The following is a 27418-nucleotide window of genomic DNA, read 5'->3' as shown; positions in this document are numbered from 1 at the left end:
TGTCAAGCCAGTATATGAAGAAAGAAGTGCGATGACAAAGTAAATAGAATTATGGGATATTCTGCCCTTCCCAGTGCTCTCCCTTGTGAGACACACACGCTCTCCAGGAAAGGCCAAACTTTTACTTTTTTAAATTCCATCATAAAAACGTTAAACATTTAGTAGTTGAGTGAGTTCTTGCAGGCCGCAGATGATTCTTCTGCCTCGGCCACTCTGATCCTTCTTTGTTTCTTTTCCCTTCTCCCCCAGATTGATGACTACTTCCGAGAGCTGCTATGATACACAGGGAGAGTGAAAACTAGCGGATGAAGACCTTGCCATGCACTGAAAGTGGAGCAGCAAGCGCGAAGCTCCGTGAAAAATGTCTGCTTGTAACACCTTCACTGAGCACGTCTGGAAACCCGGCGAGTGCAAGAACTGCTTCAAGCCCAAGAGCCTGCACCAGCTGCCCCCCGCCCCAGAGGCAGCCCCCCTCCCCCACAGTAGCATAAAGACCAACGCCAACCACAGCAACAACCACCGAGTCCGGGGCACGGGCAACTTCCGGCCCCCTGTGGCCAAGAAGCCCACCATCGCCGTGAAGCCCACCATGATGGTGGCCGGGGGGCAGAGCGTGAGTGCCGAGGCCAGCACCCCCGAGCCCTGCGAGAGCAAGCCGGTGATCATCAGCTGGACCCGGAACAGGGTTTCCCTGAATAAAAAACCACTCAACAACAACAACAACAACGAGGAAGAGATTGAAGAGTTCGGTCACGTGCCCAGGCCTTTTGGCCCCAGTGATGGCGTGAGTCAGGTAGCAAATAACAACAATGGCCTGACCGAAGTGCTGAAGGAGATCGTGGGCTTGGATCCCACTCCTCCGCGAACGGGCGGCGAGAGTAACTCGAGGGAAACCTTCCTGGGGAGGATAAGCAGCTGCTACAAGCGGTCCCTGGAGAGGCAGCTCCCTCCCAGCTGCATGATGGGAGGCGGGAAGGACCCCCAGAGCAAGCACGTCATTCTGAGCGGCAGCACAGAAGTGATCAGCAGCGAAGGCGGCCGGTTTTGTTACCCGGAGTTCTCGAGTGAAGACGAGAGCGAGGACGACGCGTTTTTCCACAGCGCGCATGAAGAGCACGAGAGCTGGGATGAAAGCGACGAGGAGCTGCTGGCCATGGAGATTCGCATGAGGGGCCAGCCCCGCTTTGCGAACTTCAGGGCCAACACCCTCTCCCCCGTCCGATTCTTTGTGGGCAAAAAGTGGAACACCGTCCCCCTGAGAAATAAGTCCCTCCAGAGGATCTGTGCGGTGGATTATGATGACAGCTATGACGAAATCCTGCACGACTACGGGGAGGACCCCGTGATCCCTTATGGGCAGGAAGGCCCGCAGAGCATGGCCTCCTCCGGCTCCACGTCCCCCGAGTCATCCTTAACGGAAGAGTCTCGCTCCGGGACAGCCAGCAGCTCATCTCACAAGCTCTGCAATGGAGGGATGTCTCCTGGGAGCCCCAAGGATGGTAAGGAGATGGAACCAGGGGAAGCAGAGTGTGAAAGCGCTGATCCTCAGCAGGCGAAGGATACGGCCGCTGCTCCAAAAAGCCCAACCCAAGTTTTAGAAACCCACAAGGCCGTTCTTGCGCTCCGATTAGAAGAGAGAGATGGCAAGATCGAGCTTCAGGCTGAGAAGCAGGAAAGCAAAAGCCCCACAGATGTGGCCGGGCAAGCAGTGACTATAAACTTAGTGCCTCTCGAAGAGCGAGCAAAGCCATACCGAGTCGTGAACCTGGAACAGCCGGTGTGCAAGCCCTACACGGTCGTCGATGTGTCGGCGGCCATGGCCAGCGAGCACATGGACGGTCAGACCGAGAGTCCCAAAACCAGAAGCGCGTCGTCCACTCCAAATTCCCCACTTATGTCTCCCACCTCCACCTCAGCGCAGGGAAATGCTCATTTCAAAAAGCCCAGCACCATCCGATACCAGGAAGTCTGGACATCCAGCACGAGCCCACGCCAAAAGTTACCCAAAGTGGAGCTGGTCTCTGATGGCACGGGACCGACCGTCCCTCCGAGGAAGAACTCCCACAAGTCCGCTCCCACTTCGCCCACAGCCACAAGTATTTCTTCCAAAACGATCCCGGTGAAGTCGCCCAATCTGTCCGAAATCAAGTTCAATAGTTACAACAACGCTGGCATGCCTCCCTTCCCCATCATCATTCATGACGAGCCGACGTACGCGCGTAGTTCCAAGAACGCTATCAAAGTCCCCATTGTGATCAACCCTAACGCGTATGACAATTTGGCCATCTACAAAAGTTTTCTGGGAACCAGCGGAGAGCTGTCAATGAAAGATAAAACCACGAGCGTCATCAGCCACACTTATGAAGAGATCGAAACGGAATACAAGGTGGCCGAGAGTCCCGCCAGCAAGCCCGCCGACGCCTCGCTCGGGAAGGGGCGCTCGAGCAGCACGGAGCACAGGAAGGGCTCGGTGGCCCAGAAAGTCCAGGAGTTCAACAGCTGCCTCGGCAGAGGCCAGCCCTCCCCCCAAAGAAGGCAGGGCTCTGCCCAGGGCTCCCCGGCACGAGCCCAGAGAACCGCGCAGGAGTCCACGGCCAAGACCGAAGCCGCTCCGGAGTCGCGACCTCCAGGCAGCAGCGGCAACCGGGAAAAGGCTAGCACCGTGCTCTCCCAGATTGTCGCCTCGATCCAGCCTCCACAGTCCCCCCCGGGAACTCCCCCTTCTGGCCCGGAAGCCCGTAGCATAGAGGAACTGTATGCCCTGCCCCCAGCAGACGACGCCCCCACGAGTCCTCCCACAAGGCCAAAATCTCTCTTTGCTGCTGCGCCACCCAGCCATGAGAAGGAAGCTACCCCGGCCACGGAGAGCCCCGGCGTCCCTGTGCCCAAGGAGCCGCCCTCCAAGCCCACCACCTGTCCTTCCCAATACCCAGCCAGCACTCCTACCCCAAGCCCCCAGACCGAACCAGGAGCTCCCTTCCCCCCGCCGCGCTCCACTTCCTCCCCGTACCACGCGAGTAACCTTTTGCAAAGACATTTCAGCCACTGGAGCAAGCCCACCAGCCCCACCAGGTCAACCGAGGCCGAGGCCGTCCTGAGCTCCGAGGGCAGGAGGGCGGCCGACGCCAAGCCCAAGCGCTGGATATCGTTCAAGAGCTTTTTCCGCCGCAAGAAGACAGAGGAGGAGGACGACAAAGAGAAGGAGAGAGAGAAGGGGAAGCTGGTGGGCCTCGATGGCACGGTCATCCACATGCTGCCCCCGCCTCCCGTCCAGCGCCATCACTGGTTCACGGAGTCGAGGACCGATCCCAGCGAGAAGCCGTCCATCGTGTTCATGTACAGGTGTGACTCTGCGCAGGGCGAGCTGAACGCCGACTTGGACAAGCCAGGGGTGGAGCGCGTTGTGATTTCGGATAAAAGCGAAATGGAAGAGAAGGTCCTGTGGGATGCAGAAAAGAAAAAAAGGAGCCATTCTTCTCCAACTCATGTCCCCAAGAAAATTCTCAGGTAATCTATTTAGATTAGCACCATCTGCTGCTTCGGCGTAGAATGCAAAATGGGCTGCCAGGATGGGGAGCCTGAATGCCAGGATGGGCATAGATCTTTTAGGTGTCCTCAGCAGCTGTTTCCTAGTGTCGAGCTGCAAGCTCTAACCAATATCCATCTTTAGAATTGCATTCCCAGATTAGCATAATATTAGAAAGACCTGAGCATCCCGGGCAGAGGCTGCAGGCTCTGCCTCTTCAGCTGAGCAGGTCTGCCCTGCCCTGCTGCACCCTGGGAAAGCAGAACGGGTCATCGGAGAAAAGGCAGCTGGGTAAGAAATAAACAGTCAGCAGCATGCTGCTGGCAAAGAGCAAGTAGATAAGTGCCGGGGCCGCTCCTCCCCGCTTTGGGAGTGAGACCAGCCCATTGAGACAGTGCCTCAGGTTTTCACAAGCGCCTTCTCCCCTGTCCGGCTTGCTTAATGGGGGTGATGGTGGTTTGATGGCTGTCCTCTTCCTGCTAGACGCCCCATTCCATCAGTCCTCCCTGTGTTGTTAAAACCAAAGGAAAGGAAAGCCAGCCTGCTCTGCCGCCTGAGAGGAAGGGACAAGGCAAGAGAAAAAGGGATTGGGCCAGGGTACAGGCAAGGCAGGAGTGCAGCTAATTGTTTCCCTGTGCGAATGCTTCCCAGGGTTTTCCTTTCTGAAAGGTGGCAGCTTTTCTTTAGAGAATGCAAGGTTAGGTTTGAGATCAGTGAAGGGCCTGGGAGCTCACGTCTCCAACCCTCCTCATGGAGCTGGGGAAGCAGACCCCTCCGAGGTCACAGAAATGCAGTGGCCCTGTGACTCTCAGCCCAGGACCCTCGGTGTTCTTCAGGAACTCTGTGTTTCTCTGGAGAAAAGCCATGGAAGGCCACATTAGTAAGCCTCACATGGGGCAGGACGGCAGATGGTTTATACAGATCAATACATTGCTTTACTTCTTCATTAAGTTAGGGCGAGGTGTATTTATCCATGCCCCCCTCCACAGAGCTTGCCGTTAAATAAAGTCCACTCATTTGTCCTTTATATGGGGTTGGGTTTGGGGGCTTTGGATTTTGTTTTGTTTTGTTTGATTTTGGTTTTTTGTCATTCCTTTCATTGTGTTACCAAAGCCTATTAATTCTGTTTTGAAATGCCACATTGGGAAAATAATTCCGTACTTTTCGAATCTGGTCTCTTCTGGAACTGTGACTTGGCTGCATGATTGGGGGTAAAACAGAAGCCTGGAAGGCTCCAGTTCCAGTCCTGGCTCTGAGCTTTATTTAGTTGGGTGATCACTGAGTTTGCTGCTTTGTTTGCAGATGATACTGGCGCTCCTCCGGTGGGTGCTTTGTAAAGCACCCCATGCAGGGAGGGGGTGCTGGTCTCAAAGGGTCCCACAAAAAATGTCTCAAAATGGGCGTGACCATAGCGCCACCCATTGTGAACTGTAGTAAGAGTCAATATAGAGCACATTCTGTACAGTTGGTGAGGTAGAGAGAATTTTACAGTAAGGAAACTAAAAGAAAGCGGGGGCACCGGGGGAGATGCCATCACCCCTCAAGCTCCAGACTGCTTCTAGCAGAATGCTCTGCCATGTGACCAGGAGCCAGATTTTACAAAGAAGGAAACTGACAGATCTGGGCTTCAGCCCCGGTTTTCTGATCCAAATCCCTTTGTTCTTTCTGCTCTATCACAGTATATCCTCCATAATGCTCTGAAGTGAAAGCCAGGTATGTCAGGCTGGCCTGGGAGGGCGGGCAAAAGCCCTGCCTTCCTGTATCATACTTAGGAGCACTGAACTGTCTGCAGACAGTCCTAATAACGCCAAGTAGTAACTTAAATACTGGATGTCCAAGTGAACCTCGGTGTTGGGAAGGCCCCTGCAAAGGGTCCAAGGCCCAGGCGGCCCTAATAAGTAGGGCTCCTGCTCCTAATGATGGGGAGCTGCTCTCTTGAGAATACTCATTCCCCTTTTATAAGGTTCCAATTGTTAATTACATTAGGCCCGGATAGGCTTCTCCGCGGTGCTCACTTCCTACTCCTGCTTTAGCCTTCTGGGACCAGAAAGAACCATTATGTCTCCACTTCCACGAGGTGTCTTTCCAGAGGCCTGGCGCTCTCAGGCTGCACGTGCCCCTGACTTTCAGTTGCTCCCCTTCCAGGGGGGTTTCCGTCCCATAAGTCCTTCCAGAATGGCAGCCACCCAGCCTTCTTCGGAGGCAGCACCCAGAGCTAGATACAGAGCAGAAGTGTAACCTTCCTCCTTTAGCTGTGCTCTTGTATGCCCCAACACCCTTGTAGGTGAAGGAAATACAAACACAAAGAGAAAACAATCGCACCTTAAAAGTCTAAGGTATAAGACAAGAAGTACGTACAAAAGCATAGATGGAACACATGGCAAGTACATGAGTCCAAATAATTACAAGTCATTAAATGCATTAGTTGGTGAGGAGGGTGATGGCTGGGGGGAATTGAGAAAAACTTGTGCAGAAGGGAATGTTTGAGCTGCATCTCTAAGGAAAAGCAGAGTTCTGTGGCCAAGGCCAGGAAGTAGTGCAGCCCAGGCGTGAGGGAGGGCCAGTACCGAGCACCAAAGCCAGCGTGGAGGCCCACGGAGGAGGCCATGTGGGCAGGACTATGCCAGGAGAGGCAGGGCTTGTGGAACTGGTAAGATAAGTTGGGATTACAGTATAAATGTCTCACAGAGCTCAACAGAGCCATTTGTCCATGATTCCAGAGGCTCTAGGGAACCAGCAGAGTTCATAGAGTAAGGAATTCACTTGGTCAGATCTGTGCTTGGAGAAACGACTTTCCCAGCAATATGCGACTTCTTTTTTTAGCAAAGAATAAGTCAAAACTGCAAGCTCTACCTGCAGAAAGGTGAGGGATGTATCAATTCTCTCCCACAAAATTGTTAAACAGCATTGCCTAAATGGGCACCCAAGTTGAAATCAATACATTTGCATTTTCACTAATTATCCTATTTACTTAGATGCACACTTAGTATTTGCTTGTAGCAACTTGGGGAAGAAAAACATGACTGCCAAATGCCAACATTTGTGTTTCCTGTTTGATGACAGTGTAATCATTAAATTATCATTCCACAGCTGGGAACACACTGTTGAATGAGATGAAAATAAGGGTTTTCCTATAAGCAAATTAAAATGCCAAAGTTAAAATATAGATAGGAGGAGTTAAATATGGAAAATAATGAATTGTCACCGTGGCAGAATCCGAACTCAATCATTCAAGGAAGAGGTAGTCTGACAGAGCTTTCCGTTCCGGGGCCCTTGGTCAAATTTGATTCAAGGACCTGTTGGTTGAAAGCCCCTCTGCCCAACCCCTTTGTGCCAATTTAAGTGTGTTTAGTGGTTCTGAGAAAGCCTGAGTGGTAGACTGAGAGTCAAGAGACCCAGAGAGAGGATCACAAGTAAATAAGACAGGCTTTTATTTAGTGCTGATTTTGCCTCGGGCTTCAGGCCAAGCACTGGGAACACAGAGAGGCTGAGGACAATCCCTGTCTTCAAGGAATCAACACCTCTGGACAAACAAGTTATGGATGGCAGCAACTGAGAGAGGGAAGGCTGGAATTGAGGGGTTAGGGAAGGCTTCCTGGACAAGATGAGGTCAGGAGTTGGAGCAGAGCAGGGAAAGCACACAGCCAGTGAATATACCCGAGGTCAACCAACAGTGAGTCTTGTTCAAGGAACAGCCAGTAATCCAGGGTCACTGCATCAGAGCATATGAGGAGTGGGGTGGAAGGTGAAGAAGACTGGAATAGTAGAGGCGGGAAATGAGGTCATGGGGGGTTCTGCCCAACTGTTTTCTAGGTGGTCCGGGAGGTGATACCTGGAGGCCTCCCTCCCCCCAGCTGGGAGCAGAGAGGAATGGCAGTGTCGGGACTCTGCTTGGGCATCTGAATAGAAGCTGGACTTTCAGAGGGGAGGGTCTTGAGGCAGGTAGACCCATTGCCAGGCTGGTGCCAATGTGAAATGGCCTGGCCTTGCCAGTAGAAGGGGAGTGATGGGAGGCAAGAGAGACTGAGGAGGTGAGGAAGACACGGGCTGGATGGGCCCTCCCAGTAACAGTGAAGTTTGGAAGGGGAGAGGACTTGGGGGAAAGATAACTGAGTTCCATTTTGAACATGTGTTTTAAGGTATCTGTAGGACACCTGCTTCTGGAGGTCAGGAGAGAAATTAAAGGTGGATAAGTTTATTTGAGAATCAACATTGGACTCCCTCGTTCTTGTGCTTCCAGGTGACATGATATAGAGGGAGGAGAGAAGAGGGGCTAGCAGTGAACCCTGTAGGATGCCTACAGCTAGAGGGTATGGCAGGAGACTGAGAAGGAGCAGTCCAGTAGGAGGGATACCCAAGAACCGAGAGAGAAGAGAGCTTGGAGAAGAAGGGCATCAGAGGTTGCAGAGGGCCACAGTGATGAAGATTAAGAAAAGACCGTTGGGTTCAATAATTAAGAGATCATCAGTAACTGGAGAGGGCAGTTTTGATTGTGTTATGGATCCTGTTGAATAAAGGGAGTAAGAAAAAAGGAAATAGAAGAATTGGTTGTCAGCTGCCTTCTCAGGGATGAACACTAAAAACAGGAGAGAGATTAGATGGAGCTCCCAAGGAGAGAAAGATTAGGGGGTTTTGAGGGGGAGGGGGACCTGTGTTTGTGGGCAGTAGGGAAGCAGCCAGCAGACCAGGAAAGGCTGGAAAGAAGGGAAAGAGTGGGGATGGCAGGGAACAGTCTGTGGGAGCAGCCAGCATGCAGTGGGACCATTTGCACTGATAAAGGAGTTGGAAGAGCAGGGAATAATAGGCTACGATAGATGGTGTGAGCTAAGGAGGAGAGAGTTGGTAAGGGGTAAGGGAGGGAAAGTAATACTGCCTAGGAAGGACCCAGTCAGTGGTCGCCTGGTTTTCTCCACCTCCATTCAGCAGCATTTATGTAGGCACGAAGGCGACAAATGTTCAGAGTGACCTGAGGCTGAGGTTCACAGCGCACAGTCAGCCCTTTGATAAGGATGCCAGGAACTAAGAGAAGAAGTGTGATGTTCAACTGGTTCATCATGGAGTTAGGATGCGAAAAGGAGGAGGAGATGGTCTGAGAAGGGAGAGGACTGAGGGGCCGGGTGGACAAAGCAGGGTTTGGCCATGGAAGAGAGAGAGAGATTGTGGTGGAAGTCCATTAGATAAGGGGATTTCAGAATTTATGAACACGGAGATGGTGTATTTTATGGGGATGGTGGGATCAAATATATCGCCATCTGTGGGTATGCCTGAGGTGGAATGAAGAAGTCACGGGAAATAAGTCAGTGAGCTAAGGTTAGGGCTTTGAGGGGTATCTGTATGTATGTTGAGGTCCCTTAGAGTGAGGGCAGGAGGAAAGAAAGGGAATATACTGTATATCTATAGACACCCGTTTCCAGAATTTTGATCAGGGAGTCGATGTGAACCTCAAAGGAGGAGCGGTTACTGAATGATGACGATAGAGCAATAACCTGGAAATGGTTTAGGGAACAAGGAGCATTCCAGTTCCCCCATCTCAACCGGTGAGGAAAATGCAGCCAGGGCTAGGGGGGATGGCCACGGAGATTGCATCATCAGGGGGAAAGTCAGAACCAGAAAAGGAAAAGATTGGGAAAGAATTGAGATGAAAGCAAGTGTATTGTCTATGGACTAGGCATTCTGGAGAGCACAGTGAATGGCATAGGTAGTTTGGGAGTGGGATTTGGGCTGAGTTGATAGGAATAAGGAATTGGGCTGTGAGGGATGGAGAATGATGCTTGGATGGTGATCTATGAGATTGCAGAATCAGTAGAATGGAGAGAATATGATCAGAAAGCAGTTTGTTAATCATTAAGTGAAAGATAATTTCAAGGTTAATAGTATTCTCTCTGGGGGAAGTTCTTTCAGAATCTGGGGCAGTCCAGGTGAGGAGACAAGTACTTAGAGCATGGTTGGTGTTACTCTCCTTCTCTAGCATGGCTTCCATGGGATTGCCATGCCATTACTCTCCTATTCACTGCCAATTTCTGGTGCAAGTGCACCTTGGACATGGATCCCTAAGGTACTCCATTAGAAACTTCCTCTAAGTTCTCATATGCCCCTGTTTTCCCCAGGAATTTCATTCCTCATTCCTCTGCCTTTGACCCCAGGACATTTTGAACCTCTTTAAGTATTCAGAATTATCCCGTATTTCAGAAAGTCTTCAAGAATTCTAGGAGGTATACCCGAAGGCCTCACCCACACACATATATCAGTGGGGAGGGGCAAAGGTTATAAAAATGGATATAATTCAGGACGATGAGAGAACTGAAAAGAGAAACCCAAACATGGAAACTAATTATTGTATCAGACAGTGACAATTTTGAAGGGCTTAAAGCTTTGCTTTCATCTGATCATTCTTTCAAGGGTTAAGTTTGGAATAGTTTTATGTGATTATGGTCAAGATTCTGATATTTCCAATTTCAGTGCTGCACTATTAAGACAGGTCTTATCAAAGTCATCCTTTCATCCCTGAGGCTGTGTTGGCCTGCGAGGATCAAATTCTCATTTCTTCTAAAGGGAAGAAGCTCTAGACAAGAGCTTTCATATCTTGTTGCTCTCCTGAATCTCTTTTGTGCCAAAGAATAAAAGTTAGGGTCCATCAACATTTATAAATAGCACATCTATATTTGCTGACACATTTTTCCTAGAGTTTAGGGAAGGTCACAGAGTCCTTGAATTTAATTCAGAAAGAATGGTGTTTTAGAAAAAACTGATAAACTCTGGACTCTCTTCCTAATTGCGGATTGTAGTAGAACCTACTTTTATGTGGACAGTACCAGAAGCAGGCCATAATTTCTGTCATTCCTCTCATTGTTGAGCAACGTTGATAACTTAGGGGACTGGCTCACGGATATATAGAGTCTTACGTGGACCACAAGAGTAAGCAAGTTTCAACCTCGGAAACAGAACCGTTCATGCTGCCTACTCCTGGGGTTTTTTTTGTTTGTTTGTTTGTTTTATTTATAAATTTTTTGACAGTATATATGCATGAGTAAATTTTTTTTATAACATTATCCCTTGTATTCATTTTTCCAAATTATCCCCTCCTTCCCCTAGATTACAGGTAATCCCATACATTTTACATGTGTTACAGTATAACCTAGATACAATATATGTGTGTAAATCCAATTTTCTTGTTGCACGTTAAGTATTAGCTTCCGAAGGTATAAGTAACCTGGGTAGATAGACAGTAGTGCTAACAATTTACATTCACTTCCCAGTGTTCCTTCTCTGGGTATAGTTATTTCTGTCCATCATTGATCAACTGGAAGTGAGTTGGATCTTCTTTATGTTGAAGACATCCACTTCCATCAGAATACATCCTCATACAGTATTGTTGTTGAAGTATACAGTGATCTTCTGGTTCTGCTCATTTCACTCGGCATCAGTTGATGTAAGTCTCTCCAAGCCTCTCTGTATTCCTCCTGCTGGTCATTTCTTACAGAGCAATAATATTCAATAACCTTCATATGCTATAATTTACCCAACCATTCTCCAACTGATGGACATCCATTCATCTTCCAGTTTCTAGCCACTACGAAAAGAGCTGCCACAAACATTTTGGCACATACAGGTCCCTTTCCTCTCTCTAGTATTTCTTTGGGATATAAGCCCAATAGCAGCGCACCGCTAGATCAAAGGGTACGCACAGTTTGATAACTTTTTGGGCATAATTCCAGATTGCTCTCCAGAATGGCTGGATTCTTTCACAATTCCACCAACAATGCATTAGTGTCCCAGTTTTCCCACATCCTCTCTAACATTCATCATTATTTGTTCTTGTCATCTTAGCCAATCTGACAGGTGTGTAGTAGTATCTCAGAGTTGTCTTAATTTGCATCTCTCTGATCAGGCCTACTCCTGTTTTGAAATGAGTAGAATTCACTCTTTCAACAGACAATTAGGAAATAGGAAGAGCCTGTTGTGCTAGGATGATAACAGAGATGGGGAAGACAGTCCCTGTCTTCAGTGAACTTACAATCTAATGACACAGGATAGTAAAGGCACATTTTTCTATGGCCTGAAATTTGGTAGAATGAAGTGAGAAGGGAGGACACAGCCTCTCTGAGGCCTTCCTTGTATGGACAATACAGATGTTTCTAGTCCCTATTGTATACGATTGGTAGAAATCACACCAAGTACCACATGTGTGATTGATATTAGTGATGCAATGGTAGTTTATGTAAACTTTCAATATTTCATGCAGAGTTTCAATATTTTTTAAGCCCTTTACGTACACTTGTACAGTTGAACCTCACAAGTTCACAAACTGTTTTGACAAATTTTTAGGGCTTTTTTTTTGCAGATTAAGAAACCATCTTGCAAAGATCAATTGAGTAACCTACAACAAGTTAATGGTTAAACCAGGACTAACACATCAATTTCTTGACTCCAACACTGCTTAGCCTTATCTGGCATATTACCTAGTTCTCAAACATACCACTGAATAATTTTTGTTGAAATATTAGGGATTTCTGGTTAGTCTGGTAGAACGGAGCAAACCTTTTACAAATCAGTCTTTACTGAATTTAGAATGATTATACATCTAATAATAAGTGCCTTGGTGATCAAGGCTGATTTATCCACCAACAACATCGATAGTTATATGTTCTCTTCAGTGCGTTTTATGTGAATTTCTTAATTAATCCATACTCGTGTAAATGCTACTCTCCCCATTTTCCAGTTGAGTAATTGGATAAGAGGCTGGTTATTAAGAAGAACTGAACTTGGATCTGAAAACCTCATTCCTAACGTTGTCCTTAAACTAGGTCATTCTTGGACTTGGCCATCATCTACCATAGCGGGAACATGAGATTGATTGAAATAGTCAGACACCATTTAAAAGGCTTCATTCCGTAGACAGACAGTTTATCCCCACGTGGTTTTTCTTGATTTGATTTATTAACACAAGGGAGTAGGATGGGACTGAAAAGAACAAAGCCATTAAGTAGCATGGAGATTTTGTGCAGTGCAGTCCTCAGAAACCAATCATTGACCTCATTTGGGAGAAGTAGCACTGAGTTCCTGGAAAAATGGTCACTTTTCCTTCCCCCAAGTAACCACTCCACTAAGCTGGGGAAGAAAGGCTACACAGTTGAGGGCCAGGTCTTATTCTCCACAAAAATGGTGGCACTGAGAGCCCAGATGTACCAAAGCCAAAAGGATGTTGTAGAAGAGCTCTCTAGGTAGGATTAGACTGGAAGGCCTCAGAATTCTCTTGAGAGTTTGTGAACTCCACCAAGGAAATGGTGGGCACCCCTCCTACCCATGTCCGAGCCTGGTGTCTCGGTGGAGCTATGAGAGCCGGCAGAAGGCTGGCAGGCTGGCTTCCGGACTCATTGGAAAGCACCATGGAAGAGTGGGTCTTGGAGAAGGTCAGTGAAGATGTAAATGGGACTGTGCAGAGGGAAGAAGAGGTTGGATCCCAGCATGAGACACTTCGTAAGAATCTAAGAGAAGGTCAGGAAGCCTGATGATCATGTTGTGGGAGATTGTGGAAGTACATGTGGTGAGAGGCCCCACCCAGCCTTAAGTTTTTTGTTTTGACACTCTATAATCCGGGCTGTATCATGTAGCCTCTCTCTATTTCTCCTTTCCCCTCATGAAGGAAGAATGATATTTACCTGACCTACTTCATAGGACAATTGAGAAAAAAGATCTTCGCCAAAGAAACTAGATCTATGTAAACAAAGGAGAATGGAGACGACCTTGAGTCCTGTGACCTGAGTCCTAGACCGCAATCAGCCTGCTTCACCTTATAAAGCAGAGTGCCGGCCTGGGCTCAAAGGCTGCCTCTGAGACTTACTGGCTGCAAGTAACTTAACCAGTCATTTAATTAGCAAGTATTATTTAGGGTTTCCTCTATATTAAGTACAACATTTGTCCCTGGCCCAGAGTTTGCTCTTTGGTAAATTGAGGGGGTTGGACTGGACCCTCAAGTCCATTCTAGCATTCTGTGGTTCCAGGTGATAGATTTCAAATCAAATCTTCTCATTCCAAGTTCAGTGTTCTGCCTCCTACACCGGCCCCATTGGGTTAGACAGGAGCCACAGTTGTCCCTCGGGGGCAAAATCCTCTATTGGGGCTAATTCTCTGATTCTGATTCTCCCATGTGGTCAGCCACACATTGAAGTCTTACCCAGGTATCGCCATTATGAGGGATACTTTTTTCTTTTGGTTGATTTCCAGTTCTCATCGTTTTCTAACATAGAGTGCATCATTCATGTCATATTGAGGCAAGCAGCAGATGGACAGGCTGTCTGAGGCTCTGTCTTCCCAGGGTGAGTCAGAGAGATCAAACACAAGGACCAAAGCTCCAGAGCAAAATGTTCTTGGGAAATGGTTTTCTCAGTCCTCGTGCAGCCTGCCCCGTTTTTATTTGAATTTATCCCTCTACTCTGAGCTAATGACATTCTCATTCCCCTTATTAATAGTAATTAATAGCATACTTTTCAGGCACTCTTCTGGGATCCCTGAACACTTTCCTCACCATAAGTTATGGAGGGGAATCCCTGCTTTATGAGGAGCCCAAAGAAGAGGAAAAGCCAAGAATAACCTAGACCCTATTTCACAATCACTTCTGGAAGCCCATTCAGATGCTGCTCTCAGTGACTTTATTGAAATCTTCCTTAAACGTATTTTGCTTTTAAAAATCTCAGTCACATTTGTTGTGGTGCAAAATGTTTTGGGTTTTTGTTTAATCAAATCCATCTAATTCATCCCCTATAATTTTGTTTGTTTGCTCGGTAGATAAAATTGTATCCCTACCTTCCCCTCCCCTACACACATAAAACTGAGATAAATAACATCTTTTTCTTTTTAGTTTTTTTATGATTCCTTTTTTTTTTTATGTTTGCCTATGATCTAGCTAGAATTTATTGTAGTAGATGGTGTGAGGTAAGGATCTAATATACATGAGCTTTAGATTTCATAAGATTTAAACACCCAAATTTTCTAGTTTCAGGTATTTCTTTATTATTTAGAGCCATAGAAGAAGGGAATCAGAGGACCTAAGTTTTATTCTCGCCATGATGATTTAGGGGGCATGTCTTTATCTCCTTTAATATCTCCTACAATGGAATGTTTTGAGGATGTTTGATTTGATATTCCTGCCTTAGATGCTAGTCTCCCTCACAAAGTGAAGGCATCTTCAGTGTTTGCTGAACTGAACTGAATGTAATGCCAGAGAAGGCAATAGCTCGTGGGGCGGGGGGCTAACCTGATCATTTACAAGGTGCTTTCCTTAAAATACAACACAGGGAAGGCACCTATTATTTATTGTTCTTTCTTACAGGTAAGGAAACTTAAGCCCAGAGACCAAATCAGATCTGTAGCACTCTCCTAGACCCAAAATCTACTTGTCCGTCTTGGGTGGTCAAAAGTCTGGCCTGTCTCACACCAGCAAGAGACACATTTGTTTTTGCCACATTCTGTCAGACTTACTGAGTGGGAATTCATCAGTTCTTAGTTAAAGCTTAATCATAAGTGTAGAATGGCCAAATAAGAAGCTTGAAGCTTTGTCTCAAAGATTCCAGAAACCTAAAAAAAGGGAAGACTTTGAGATAACGATCAGTGGATACAAGACTTTTCTGGCTGAGAATGCCAATGACTGGAAAAAGCTGAGAATTAAATTGATGACCTGGAAAATAAGATAGGATTAAGAAATGTCAGACTGGTAGGAGGTCCTGGAGGCAAAGAGACAGGAAAAGATGGAGATTTTATTTTCTTTTTTAGTGAATTACAAAGGTGTTGGGATTTGATAACTCAGAAATCTCTACAGTGCATGTGCATCATGCATATGATATTTCTGCAAAGGCCCATCCTTATAAACCTCCCACAAGAATATGAACACACATCTTGGAGTAAGTAATAGTTTTTAAATTAGGTTTAAAGGGTATTTGAGATTAATTTAAAGGTTTTTTTTTTTCAATTTATATTTTTTCACTATCTTTCCCTGAGAGATAGCTGTTTAAAAGTAGTCTAAAAATGTGGATTTGGAAGGTTATAGGTTGGTCCTTGTGCGGAGGCTAAAGGTGTCTGCCCAATCCTAAAAGATGTTCTTTCCGGCAATTTATAACCTGAAAGTGGTTAGATGTTAAGACAAGTAGAACCTAAATTGAGGAAGGATTCAGAAATATAAAGGGCTTTAATCTTTCCTAATGTGGAACTTGATTTGCTTTTTTAAAATATGTTCAGATGTTTAACAGAATTTTTATGAAAATCTGTTTTGAATGAATTTGCCAGAAAAGGGGGGATTATTTTTATGAGATGGTATGGTGATTAATCCTACCACCTGGGTGAGCTTCCCGCAGGAGATTGCTTTTTGCAGCTTTGAATTATGTATGAATATTGCAAGGTGATGGGAGATAAAGTTACCAAGGGATTCATTTGTGAAAAAGACCAATCTGTAACAACATGATTGTTTCTGGGCAGCACCTTGACTATTTGTTCAACCATTTGAGTGAATGAATGAACCCATGTGATATCACAGACAACTAGCAGATATTAGTGGTAAATTCTTAATTTAATGAAAAGCTCATCAGAAGGGCATTTCTGAAGAGCCGTTCTAAGCCTGAGGCAACCTGAGAAACGTGGATATCTGTAGGTAGAAAACAAGAACCGGCGGATGAAGGGACACTGTGAATAGTAGCAGACATAGAAAGGACTCAGGGGCAGGTCTTGGCCAAGAGCAGACTCCTGGCGGGAAGGAGGACTTTCCATTTGCCTTTGTGTGACAGGATGAGAGGATGACTGGGTTTGGAGCCACAGGATCAGGGGTTGAAAGCTCACATTTGCCACTTGCTGCCTTTGGGGCCCTTCCCTCTCTGAGCCTCATTTCTGTATCTATAAAAAATTAGCTCTAGAACCCCATAATCCATTTATAGGGCATTTTGTTAGTTTACTTCTATCTTTTTTTTTTCTTTCTCTTTTTGGTAAGGCAATTGGGGTTAAGTGACTTGCCCAGGGTCACACGGCTAGGAAGTGTTAAGTGTCTGAGACCAGATTTGAACTCAAGTCCTCCTGACTCTAAGACCGGTGCTCTATCCACTGCGCCACTCTGCTGCTCCTGTCAGTCTTTCTAATGATCTTTAAATAGCATATTTATGGTCCGACCTCCCAGTCTTGAGTTTCACTCCCTGGTTGGGTCCTCCCAGTTTCAGAGGAACCTCGAGTTCCCAAGCCCTCATCGGTGGGTTTCCCTTCATGATCTATTGATGAATTAGCCCATCTCTGCTGACTGAGGTGGTAAAGTAAAAACACTTGAGACAAAATATCCTCCCAAAATTCTGTCCCACTTTCTCACGCATGTGCACAAGATCCATGGGAAGGAGAGCGTCAGCTTAGTGAGCACATGTGACGAAGAGGTAAGTCCCAGCTCCTGAAACTCCTGGAATTCCCTTGGCTGGACCGTTTGCTGGGCTCAATGGTAGTTTTTGCCTCAGCTCTTCCTAGCATTGTGACCTATAGCCAGCCCATCCTTGGCTCTCAGTGCAGACAGTGCCCTAAACTGCTCCAGGGATGCTGCTGGGATTCCAGTGGAAAGGTGGAAAATCCTCTGGATCTCCAGAGTTCCCAGTGACCTCCTTTAACCATATGTGGAGAGGGACAGAGAAGCTGAGGTCAGAGCTCAGGCGGTCTCCTCCCAGTCTAAGCAGTGCCTTCTCAGAGATGGCTTTCTCCCTTTTACTAGACTTCCAACCCCCAGCATGACAAATATCTTCAGCCAGTCTGGAATCTTCTGTGCTTTGTTTTCAGTTAATTCGATGGCTCATCAGAATCATCTCAGCGCAACAAGCCCTTTTCACACTTAATTGGAAGCCTTTTGATTTAATTTAATATAGACCTACTCCCTGGTTAAGATACTGGCACTTTAGGTAGGAAGGGTAATTTTACTTAGTCAACATCATCCTTTCAATTGAATATTATTTCTGAAACACACACACACACACACACACACACACACCTGCCCCTCTTCACAGAGAAGGCATTGATGTATATCATGTCAGGACCTCACCCACTCCTCACTAAAAAAAAAAAAATGTAGTTGGCAAATAACAGAAGACAACATGGAACCAGCCGTGCCAGACGCTGCTGGGGGCCTGAGGAGGCAAAGACAAAGAAAAAGCTATTACATTCACATGGGTGACCGTGGGGAGATCCATTTTAGGCAGTTCCTGAGAATGGTGGCCAAATTACAGGGGACTGAGAAGTGAGTGGGAGATGACGAAGGAGACAAGGAAATAGCATTTTCTAAGGGTTGGTAGTGAAAAAAGCAAGATTTGGGGGGATTTGCTTTGTTTTGTTAAGAATGGAAGAGATGTGGATGCATTTGTAAGCCACAGGGAAGATGCCACTGAACAGCCACAGAAGAATTTGGAAATGACAGCGAAAAGAGAGAACAGAGGAGACTTGTGAAGTACCTCCTCCTTTGTACTGACCGTCTTGTTGTGTATTGGGTTTCTTAGAACCCTCTTGTTTGATTGTAAACTCTTTGGGACAGACATTTATTTGCTTCATCTTCATCATTCAGTACATCCCCAAGTAATGAGCACTGGGTTCTGACACATGGTATTCACTACTAGCTGTTTGAATTAAATTGGATTAGATTTATCTGTCTCTGGATTATTCCAGGCAAGATTTGAGGGCCACTTTGTTAATGAATAATGCTATTTTTATGAAACATCATTTTATTAACTTGGATACCTCGTAGATTTTTAGATAGGCATTTATTAAGTGATTCCTGTTACCAGGCATTGTGCTAAGTGATGGAAAGAAAATATAAGGAAGGGAAAAAAAAAAAAAACAACAACCCCTTCCCTCAAAGAGCATATATTCTAATGGGGGAGTGGGGCACATACATGGGAGAAGGGGGGGAGAGGGAGTGTTTCTATATAGGACAGAAAGGACTCATCCAAAATTAATAGATGGCCTAAAATGCATAAAGCTCCTGACAGTTCATGATGAAGAGTTAAGATTTCTTGGTTTCTTTATCCCTGCTGCTTTTCTTTTTCTCTTGTTGCTGGGCAGTGACTCTGCTAACCGATGTGTGATCCTGCTGTCGGTTCTCTGTTGATTTTGAGGATCTACATGTTTCCACATCTAAGCTTGAGCTCCCCAAACCTCTCTGTCCTCCCTCCCCCTGTAGTTATAGTCATACAAAGAATCCTTCTCTCCTCAAGCTTCAAGCTCTCCTGTCTCATGGTTGCACTGAAAGCATTCCACCTTGCCTTTAGCCACTAGTCTTACTGAACCTCAGCAGCCATGAGAAAAAGTGGGTGATGTTATTTTCATGAGCTTTGGGTGGTTCGTTGGTTCCAAATGAAGATCCTGTTAATGGACTGGCTCATCCACCTGGGCCCCACTTCAGATGAATCTGTGAGAATTAATCAGCACCATGTCAGCGTCACTTCCTCTTCTGAAGTTCTCACAGTGGTTGGCCCAGTTCCCAGGCCCTGCCCCGAAGGTAAAGGTGAGGGTGCAGCAGGTGACATCACCCCACAGAATTCAGATCTCTTGCTTGTAGCTCGCCAGAACTCAGTAAGATCAATGGCTCACAGACTCTCTGAACATGATTAACAGACTCAAGAAGGTCCTGAGAGAATTTCCTCTAATGGGGAATTGTGTGAGTGAGTACAGTGGGTGAGTCTTTCTTGATTTTTTTTCCCTGGTCCGTGTTTGGTAGAGCACTTGAGAACTGGTGCTTGTGCTGCATGTGTGTGGGAATGAGCCTGCCGGGAAGGAAGGAGCCTCCCAGACTGAGGTCTGCGTCTGGCAGCTTAGAGGCTTTTCAGGCCAGCAGAGCTGTGGGCACATTGGCTTCCTTCACAGCTCCCAGGTCCCATGAGCAAAGCAGACAGGTAAGTGCAGAACGGCAGGGGCCGAGCCAGCAGTGAGGATCCTAAAAAGGTTCTGACCTCTGTTCAGCGATGGTCTCTTTGCAAGGAGGAAAGAGGTGGAACATTAAGGACCTCATATCACCTTTTTGGGACCCTCTAAAGCTGGCCTCAGTTGGAAGAAAAATATCTGGGGCATTTAGAATTATCTTTTTTAATGGCTGCTATTTCTTTTTTAAAATCACCTTATTCACTGCTTTGTAATTAGAAATGTTTTGCTTTAACTCTCATATCTGGCAAAAGAGCATTTCAGTAGAAAAATGACACTTTTCTGTTTGAAGCATGTCAAATACTAATCTGTGACCCATAATTCTGACTGGAAATCACCTGAAATGTTGTCTTTTTGAAATGCCACATGGACCATTGTTTACTAACATGTTTCTGTGGGTCCAGTTTGTGTCAAATAGCACGGAATACTCCAGGTAGGAAACCAGAGACTGCACACCTCCAAGTTAGGTAGAAGTTCTCACTGTGGTCAAATTAGGGACACTTTTTGGGGTGGAAGAAGGCTTATTTCAAATTGTAAGCTCAAGAGGGAACAGATGCCAAACTGGAGGGATCTTTAAAGACCCTCTAGACCAGTCATCTGTCATTTGACAGATGAGGAAATGGGCCTAGAACCATGACTCGGTATGCTCGCAGTCCTTTGGGTGGCCAGCAGAGTTCAAACCCTTGTCTTCTGATGTTCCCTATAATGAAGCTCTTTCCAAAGAATCCTTCTAATCCTGTGGGTTTTTTTGTTTGTTTGTTTTTTAATTTAATGGCTACCCCATTTAAAACAGACTTTAGATAAAGCTATATCACATTAAATTAGCCTATTTGGCATGGGCTTCCATGTTCAAAGCTATACTTGTAAGAAGTCACTGATGACTCTGTTGCAGGCTCCCTGTGGGAACAGGGGGCCGTTCCCCAGCATTCTCCAGGGGCCCTTATGCTCACGCACAATCACTAAATTCCTGGCTCACTTCCAGTTAGGGGTGGGGAGTGGGTGCAGCTGGTTCTGCCATGCTGTGAAGTTATATTTTTGAATATCTATAGCCAAGAAACTTCAAGGCATACTTTTGTCTTAGTACATGTATATTTTCATTAGAGAAAAACTGATCGGAAGGAACTCCTTGCCCCTCAGAATTGCTCTTTCAAACACATAAGTGATAGGAGCTTCACCACAGAAGGCTAGACAGAGATCTATTTCCTTTTAAAGGAATCTCCTCAAAAAAGTACTCACAACCACCCTCATTGATTACTGCTGGTGGACAAGCTAGAAGTAGCATTGAAGGCTATGTGTATTCTTTGCTCCTGCTACCTTTCATCTACCCAGAAAATAGAATGAGGCCATGATTCGGACATTTAACTGAAATGTTGTCAGTGGAGAAGACGGTTTTAAAGGCCTCTTAGAACTTGGTTCATTTTTTTCTCTTAAACTGTGCCAGCTAAAGCTGAGTGTGGGAGAAGGAGCCTGTCCGTGCCCAAATTTGCCAGATCAGCCCATTCCTTCACCGCACACATGGCAGACTCTCAAGGGCCCAGGTTGGGGTGGGGACAGGAAGCGGGAGCTGCCAGTCGATGAGCTGGTGGGAATGGACGTGCAGGCGAGGCAGGAGAGCAGGATTACCCTGGCAGGCGTACAGCTCTGCTGGCACCTTGGAGTATCTGTGGAAGGAGCGTCAGGGCCCTGGACTAGAATTGCCCAACTTGGGGCAGGAGCTCTCTTTGCTCTTTTAGAGAGAAGACTAGGTTCCCTTAAGACTCAGGTGCCATTTGCAATTATCTGAAGGGTTGGCAGAAAAATTAAACTCTTTTCCGCTTGGTCCTAGAGGACAGAACTCAGACCAATAAGTAAAAATGAAAGCAAAGCAAATTTCCATAAACTGAAGCAGGAACTTAGTGACTCTGCAGCTTTCTGCCAGTGGGCCCAGCTGCCTTTTGAGCAGGTCTTTGGACAGGCTGAATGGCCTTTGACAGTGATGTTGTGGACCAGATTCATGCTTCAGGTGAACCGGGGCCACCTCGGAAAGCCCTCAGTCAGTGAGCCTCATGGGAGAAGACGGGCTACAGCCCCAGGCTTGGGCAGCCCCATTTCTTCAGGGGGGCCCTAGATAAAGACCATTTTCTTTTGTTTCTTTGGGTCGTGGATGATTTTGAGAGACTGAGAACCTGGTGTGACCATGATCTTGTTTGTTTCAGTCACGTGCCCCACGAAGGGACGGTAGAGGGCCCTTCTCGAGTTCCCAGAACAACTCCCGTGAAGGAGGGCGGCAGCAATGCGGTGGGCACGCCAGCCCCGCCCCCACCCACCCCAGAGAGGGAAGAAGGGAAGGAAGAGGCCTCGGACCCTTCAGATGAAAGCCCCTGTAGTGCCACGTACAGTAACCTGGGTAAGTACCACGCAGAGGGCGAGCGTGAGGGGGTCTGGTCCTAAGGACACGTCCCCAATCCAGCAGAGAGGCAGCTCATTGTCTGCCCTGTGAAGGCAGGAGCTGAGGAGGAGCCCACTGCATGCCAGGCCCCGGGGTAACAGAGAAGGGAAAGAGCTGCCAGCGGGCCTGTACATGGGAGCTAGGGCAGCAGCGGTGGCACGACGGACACACATGTGAGCGGCCTAAGGAGAGGCTCCTTTCTGAGCCGAGGCTGGAAGGGCAGGGGCTGCCCGCCTTCTGTGGGAGGCATTCCTCCTTTTCTGCTCCCATGTGTGTGACCCATCACCTGAGGCTGGCAGAGCCCTCTGGGTGTCCTCCCAGTGAGCCAATAAAGGGGGTATCACAGGTGCCGCTGTTGGCATGGGCATCCCCCGCCCAGGGCCTTACAGCCCCATCTCAGGCAATCTGTAGCCTGCCATGATGGTGAAAATATCACCGTCCTGTGGCCAGCCTTGAGATGCCAGGCCGCACTGCCCTCAGCATGCTTTCTCAGCGTGTCTGCACCATGTCCTGACTTGGGGAAGGGCCTTCCGGCGTGAGCACTCCCTCCAGCACAACCCTTGGGAAGCCCGGGATCACCTCTACCCCCGGGGAGACTTCAGAGCTGGTCTCTGTGGCACTGGCCTGCTTTTAAAGTTGCTTAAAACCTGTGAGATCAGGGATCTTGCCCAGCAATGGTTTCCTTTGGGCAACTGTAACAGGAGCTCTTTGCACTGGCATTGATCTTCAGTAACTTAATCCATCGTCTTTGGGCTCCAGGATGATTTCCCAGCCTAATGATAGAATGTCACTTTAATCAGACCTTCCACATTCTCCCCATGTTTCTTAAGCCTATCTCTAAATGTCTGGGAGAAAAAAGATCACTTGTTTCTTCTGTGACATATTGTGTTTCTTTATCAGCCCACTGAGATCAGGTATACATAATGACTTTTTAGTCTGTCAGCAGCAAGTAGGAACTTTCACCCTTCACAGCTCAATAGCTTGGCAAAAGCCCATCCTCCACATTGCTCTCTGGAAGAGCTAATTGCTCTGTGCCTTTAAGGAGAGAATCGTGCTCAGAGCCCAGGCCAGCCTCCTTAATGAAGCCTTCCTTTGGTGGGGAGAACAAGCCTTCAGTGAGCAAACCAGAAAGGAAAAGGCTGCCACGAGGCAGAGGGGATCCCGACGTGAGTCTGGAGAGCCCCACACAAAGCCGAAAGGAAAGAACAAAAGTCCCAGAATGCTCGGGGCTGGAGAGCAGACCAGACGCTCCACCGGGGAAGGATGCTATGGCTTCTCATGGCCGTGAGGCAAGAGCACACCCAGGACTGGGCAAAACAAGGGAGGAAGGGGAGCGTGGCATGCCGGAGCCACAGAGGCTGACCAGAACAATACGGAGCTCTTCTGACTTCCCAGATGTAGTAGAGAAGCTCCTGAGAGTCATCACACCCACTGCAAGTGTAAAGAGAGGGCCAAGAAATAACTAAAAAGCATTGCTGATGCAATGCTTGGGACAACAAGCTAGTGCCCTTAGGAGCTAGCTAGTGTTTTCTATCATTTGTTCCTCAAAATCAAGGCAGATTTAGAAGCAATGATTAGGGACATGGTTTTGAAAGTAAGATCTTTATTTCTGGAACACAACTTAAAAGACAAAAATGTTACATGTAGTTTTCTCCCTTCTTCCATTTACATTTAAAGCTCTTTTGATTACATTTTCAACACATCACGTGTATGTCGACACTTTGGGAATATATATATGTATATGTTAATATGTGTAAGTGTGTGTATGTGTGTGTTTTTGACCTCATGAATATCACTGCATTTTAAGATGAAACCCCTGGCTGGAATATGACTTTGAAAGACTGTGCCTTATCCAAAAGATACAGAATGACTAAAATGGGCCTTGCATGGGCAGGGGTCTCCTGGAGAGGATTAGCTACACACACACACACACACACACACACACACACACACACACACACACACACACACACATTTTATTAAGGAGATACATTCAGATGAGGAAATCCAAACACAGAAAGGGGGATGACCGTTAAGAATATTTTAATTTGCCTTAATTATAATTTTATCCTTCTAAGAAATGTCAGAAAGCCAAAGGAGGAAATTCCATATTAGATCTAATTCTTACCAGTGACTCCTGCAAGTGGTTTCAGAAGTGGAGCTGATAGGACTTTGAGGGGCAGTAACTACATCTTAGAATTTGTGATAGAGAAAGAGATGGAAATCTGAGAACAGTCTTACTTATATTCTGAGTTTGGGGAGAAAAGATCTCAAAGGGATCAGCAGAAAGAAGAAAGAATCTGCTGAATTCAGCCTAGGAAGAGGGAGAAAACTCTTAGGAATTAAATTGTAAGGAAAGAGAGAAACCACTTCAGTGAGTAAGGAAAGGGAGAGATGGCCAAAGATATCACGGTAGATGCACAAGGGAACTCGCCAGTTAGAATTTAAACTTGGTTAAAGGGCTTGTAGATGTGAGGGACCAACGATCAAAGATCTCAAGTGTAATGAATGTAAAGGGGAAAAAAAGAAGCCAGGAAGGAAATTTATCAGTACTACATCTCAAACTCTGCTGTTGATCAGCAATTTTTCAAAAGTTTTTACACAAATAATAGTAGAAATTAGGAGGTTACCAAGTAGTTTTAGGGGAAGAAATCTCTGCAATAAGCTTCTCTGATAATGATCAAATGAGATTATATTTATAAAGCATTTAGGACAGGGCCTAACTCACAAAAGGCACTATATAAAAACTTATCCTCCCTCCTTCCTTCCCCTTTTCTCCTATTCAAGAATTAAGGATTTGGTTTAAATTTACAAATATTAAGATCCATTCCCCAACAGATAAAATAGTCAAAAGATTGGAACAAGTAGTTTTCAAAGGAAGAAATGCAAGCTATTCAATATCTTTATGGAGAAAAGTTCTAAATCATTAATAATTAGAGAAATGCAAATTAAAGTATCTTTAAGATTCCTTTTCACAGATTGGCAAAAAAGAAAATGACAAATGTTAGATGGACTATAGGGAAATAAGTATATTAGTACATTGTTAGTGGAGCTGTTAAAGAGGTCCAGCCATTCTAGAAAGCAATTTGAAATATGCTCCAAAAGTTACTAAAATGTGTGTGACCTTTGACTAGCTATACCACTACTAAATCCATACCCAAAGCTACCAGAACAGAGGGAAAGGATCTTTATCGATAGAAATATTTATAGCCACTTTTTTGTGATAACTAGAAATTAGAAACTAAGAGGATTTCCCTTTATTGAGGTGACTAAACAAATTGTGGTATATGAATATCATGGAATATACCATAAGAAACTATGAAACAGATATTTTCAGAGGAAACTGGGAAGACCAGTATGAAATGATGCAGACTGAAATGAGCGGTACAAGAAAAACAATTTATGCTAATATTAATAATAGTATATGGAAGAAACAACTTTGAAAGAATACACCTATCAGCACAATGATAAACCATGATTGCAAAAGAATGAAGATGAAAGCTGCCGTTGCCTCCTTTCACAGAGGTGACAGATTTAAAACAGAGGGGAACACAAATTTAGGACCTGGCCAATACAGGATTTCACTTTGCTGGATTACATAATGATGTACTGAGGGCATTCTTTTTTATTTACTCAGTGGTGGGAGTTGTACTATAAGGGACAGATTAATTTTTCTATTGATCATATGATGTGCCATTTTTATTTCAGCATAATTTGTTGCTTTGCAGTAATGTTCCTCTGAATTAAAAATCAGGCACCGAACCAGATGCAAAAGAGGAATAGTGAAAAAGCACTAACCATCTTGCTACCAAAAATGGCTATACTGAGGGTCTGTGATAATATTACTGTTGTTTGGAAGAAATTTAACATACTTATTGGGGGGAAAATGTGTTAAATACCCAGGATTTTAAAAAGGCACCATCTGCATTTTTTTAATTGATATGTTGTATAATAAACTTAATTGTTTTGAAGTGCAAATTGAAAAGTTAAAAAAAGCAAGGGCAGGTTACAGAAAAGGAATACAAAAATGTGAACACCATCTTCTAAGAAGAGAACTATAGCTTAAAGTTCAGAATGAAATGAAAGTGGCAAACAAGATTGGGAATCACCTAAAGGGGAAGGGCTTTTTTTTAAGCTGTCTTGGGAGAAAAAGGAAGAAGTGCCCCAGAAACCTGAAAGTCCCCCTTAGCTTGGAATTCACCCATTGGCATCTCCCGTGACTGGACTAGAAAGGATAGTACCAAAATGTTCTCAAGATATAAATAACTAAGATAAGTTAGGAGGACTGAGACTATTCCTAGCTGTTCCTGGGTTCCATCACCAGAGTCGTCTCAATCTATGCTGTCAGTGATTTCTAAGAGAAGAAAGGCGCAGGACTAGAGAAAAGCAAATGAGTCCACAAACTAAAGGCCAGTGAGTTTAATCCTTTGGTTCCCCAGAACTTGCTAAAAGATGTCATTCTAGAGAACACAAAGAAAAGGAGACGGTGGTCAGGATGATCGAGCCCTTTCCTTGTCAGAGGAGGTTACTAACCTGATAGAGCAGGGGAATGCAGCAGCTCTGGTCGGCTCGGAATTGAGTAAAATTTTTGACAAATGTTCATCTTGTTCTTTTAAGAAAAATGAAAGGATGTGGGCTAGACAGTAATGTAATGAGATGGATTCCAAGCTGATTGAATGTGAGGAGTCATTCATTCATGGCTCCATTTCAACGTGTGGTGATGTCTCCAGTGGAATGCCCAGGGATTTATGGTTGATACTGTGCTCTTTAATATTCTATCAGGCACAGATGGCACGCTTATCAAATTTGCAACTAACACAGCTCGAGGGGAGACTTGGAGTACCAAGTCAGGATTCAGAAATGTCTTTTTAGATAAACTTGGGGGAAAAGTTCACCTGAAAAGTCTCTTGGGGGTTGAGTAAGTCTGTGGCAACTCAGAACAATAACGCGTTCTCAGGCCACGCCAGGCGAGGCAGAATGTTCAGAACCATGGGAGAGGCAGGTTCACCTAAAGTATTAGGATTGTTTCAAGGTGACATCTTCTAGAAAGGATATCGATAAACTTGAAAGCTTCCAGAGGAAACAGCCACAGGATGAAGGTGCGTAAGATGACGCCATTTATAGATGAATTAAATGAAGACACATTCTTAACCTGAAGAAGACAGTACTTAGGAGCCTGGAAAAGCTGTCACATGGAAGAGACTTGAAGACGTGGAGGAGCTAAGGGCAAATACCATCTCACGTGTCAAAGTTAAGGGAGGGTGAAAGAAGATAGTAAACAAAGTCAGCTCTTAGAACGGAAGCATTGGAGCGTGAGAGCACTTTAAAGAAGGCTTGGGAAGAGACACAAGTGTTTGAGGAAAATGGAAGACCAGAAGAAAACTGGATAGGATCTGTGAAGATATGACATCGTCAAAGACAATAGAACTACCACCTTGCCTGGGTTTTGGTCCAGCTCCACATGGGCTTCCGGAAAGTAGGGAGGGCGAGAGATTCAGTGAACGCCAGCATCTACTGACTTCTGTGCATGAAATGGTTACGATAAT

General features: G+C 45.8%; 1 protein-coding gene across 11 annotated transcripts in view; it reads left to right on the top strand.

Moving 5' to 3' along the window:
• PEAK1 (pseudopodium enriched atypical kinase 1) overlaps window positions 1-27418 on the top strand; it is a 250264-nt gene that overhangs the window by 196730 nt on the left and 26116 nt on the right. For 10 of the 11 annotated variants that reach the window (XM_074296510.1, XM_074296507.1, XM_074296511.1 and 7 more), the window contains 2 exons: window positions 250-3507; window positions 21640-21830. In XM_074296510.1, the coding sequence (XP_074152611.1) occupies window positions 362-3507; window positions 21640-21830 (3337 nt within the window). In that variant the 5' untranslated portion in view covers window positions 250-361. Of the gene's footprint in view, window positions 1-249; window positions 3512-21639; window positions 21831-27418 lie in introns of those variants that run through there. The other variant, XM_074296516.1, reaches the window with a different exon arrangement.

The sequence above is a fragment of the Sminthopsis crassicaudata genome, chromosome 2, assembly GCF_048593235.1.
Source record: "Sminthopsis crassicaudata isolate SCR6 chromosome 2, ASM4859323v1, whole genome shotgun sequence".
Taxonomy (NCBI): domain Eukaryota; kingdom Metazoa; phylum Chordata; class Mammalia; order Dasyuromorphia; family Dasyuridae; genus Sminthopsis; species Sminthopsis crassicaudata.
Note: the sequence above shows the minus strand (reverse complement) of the source record. Positions and strands in the feature narration are given on the sequence as shown.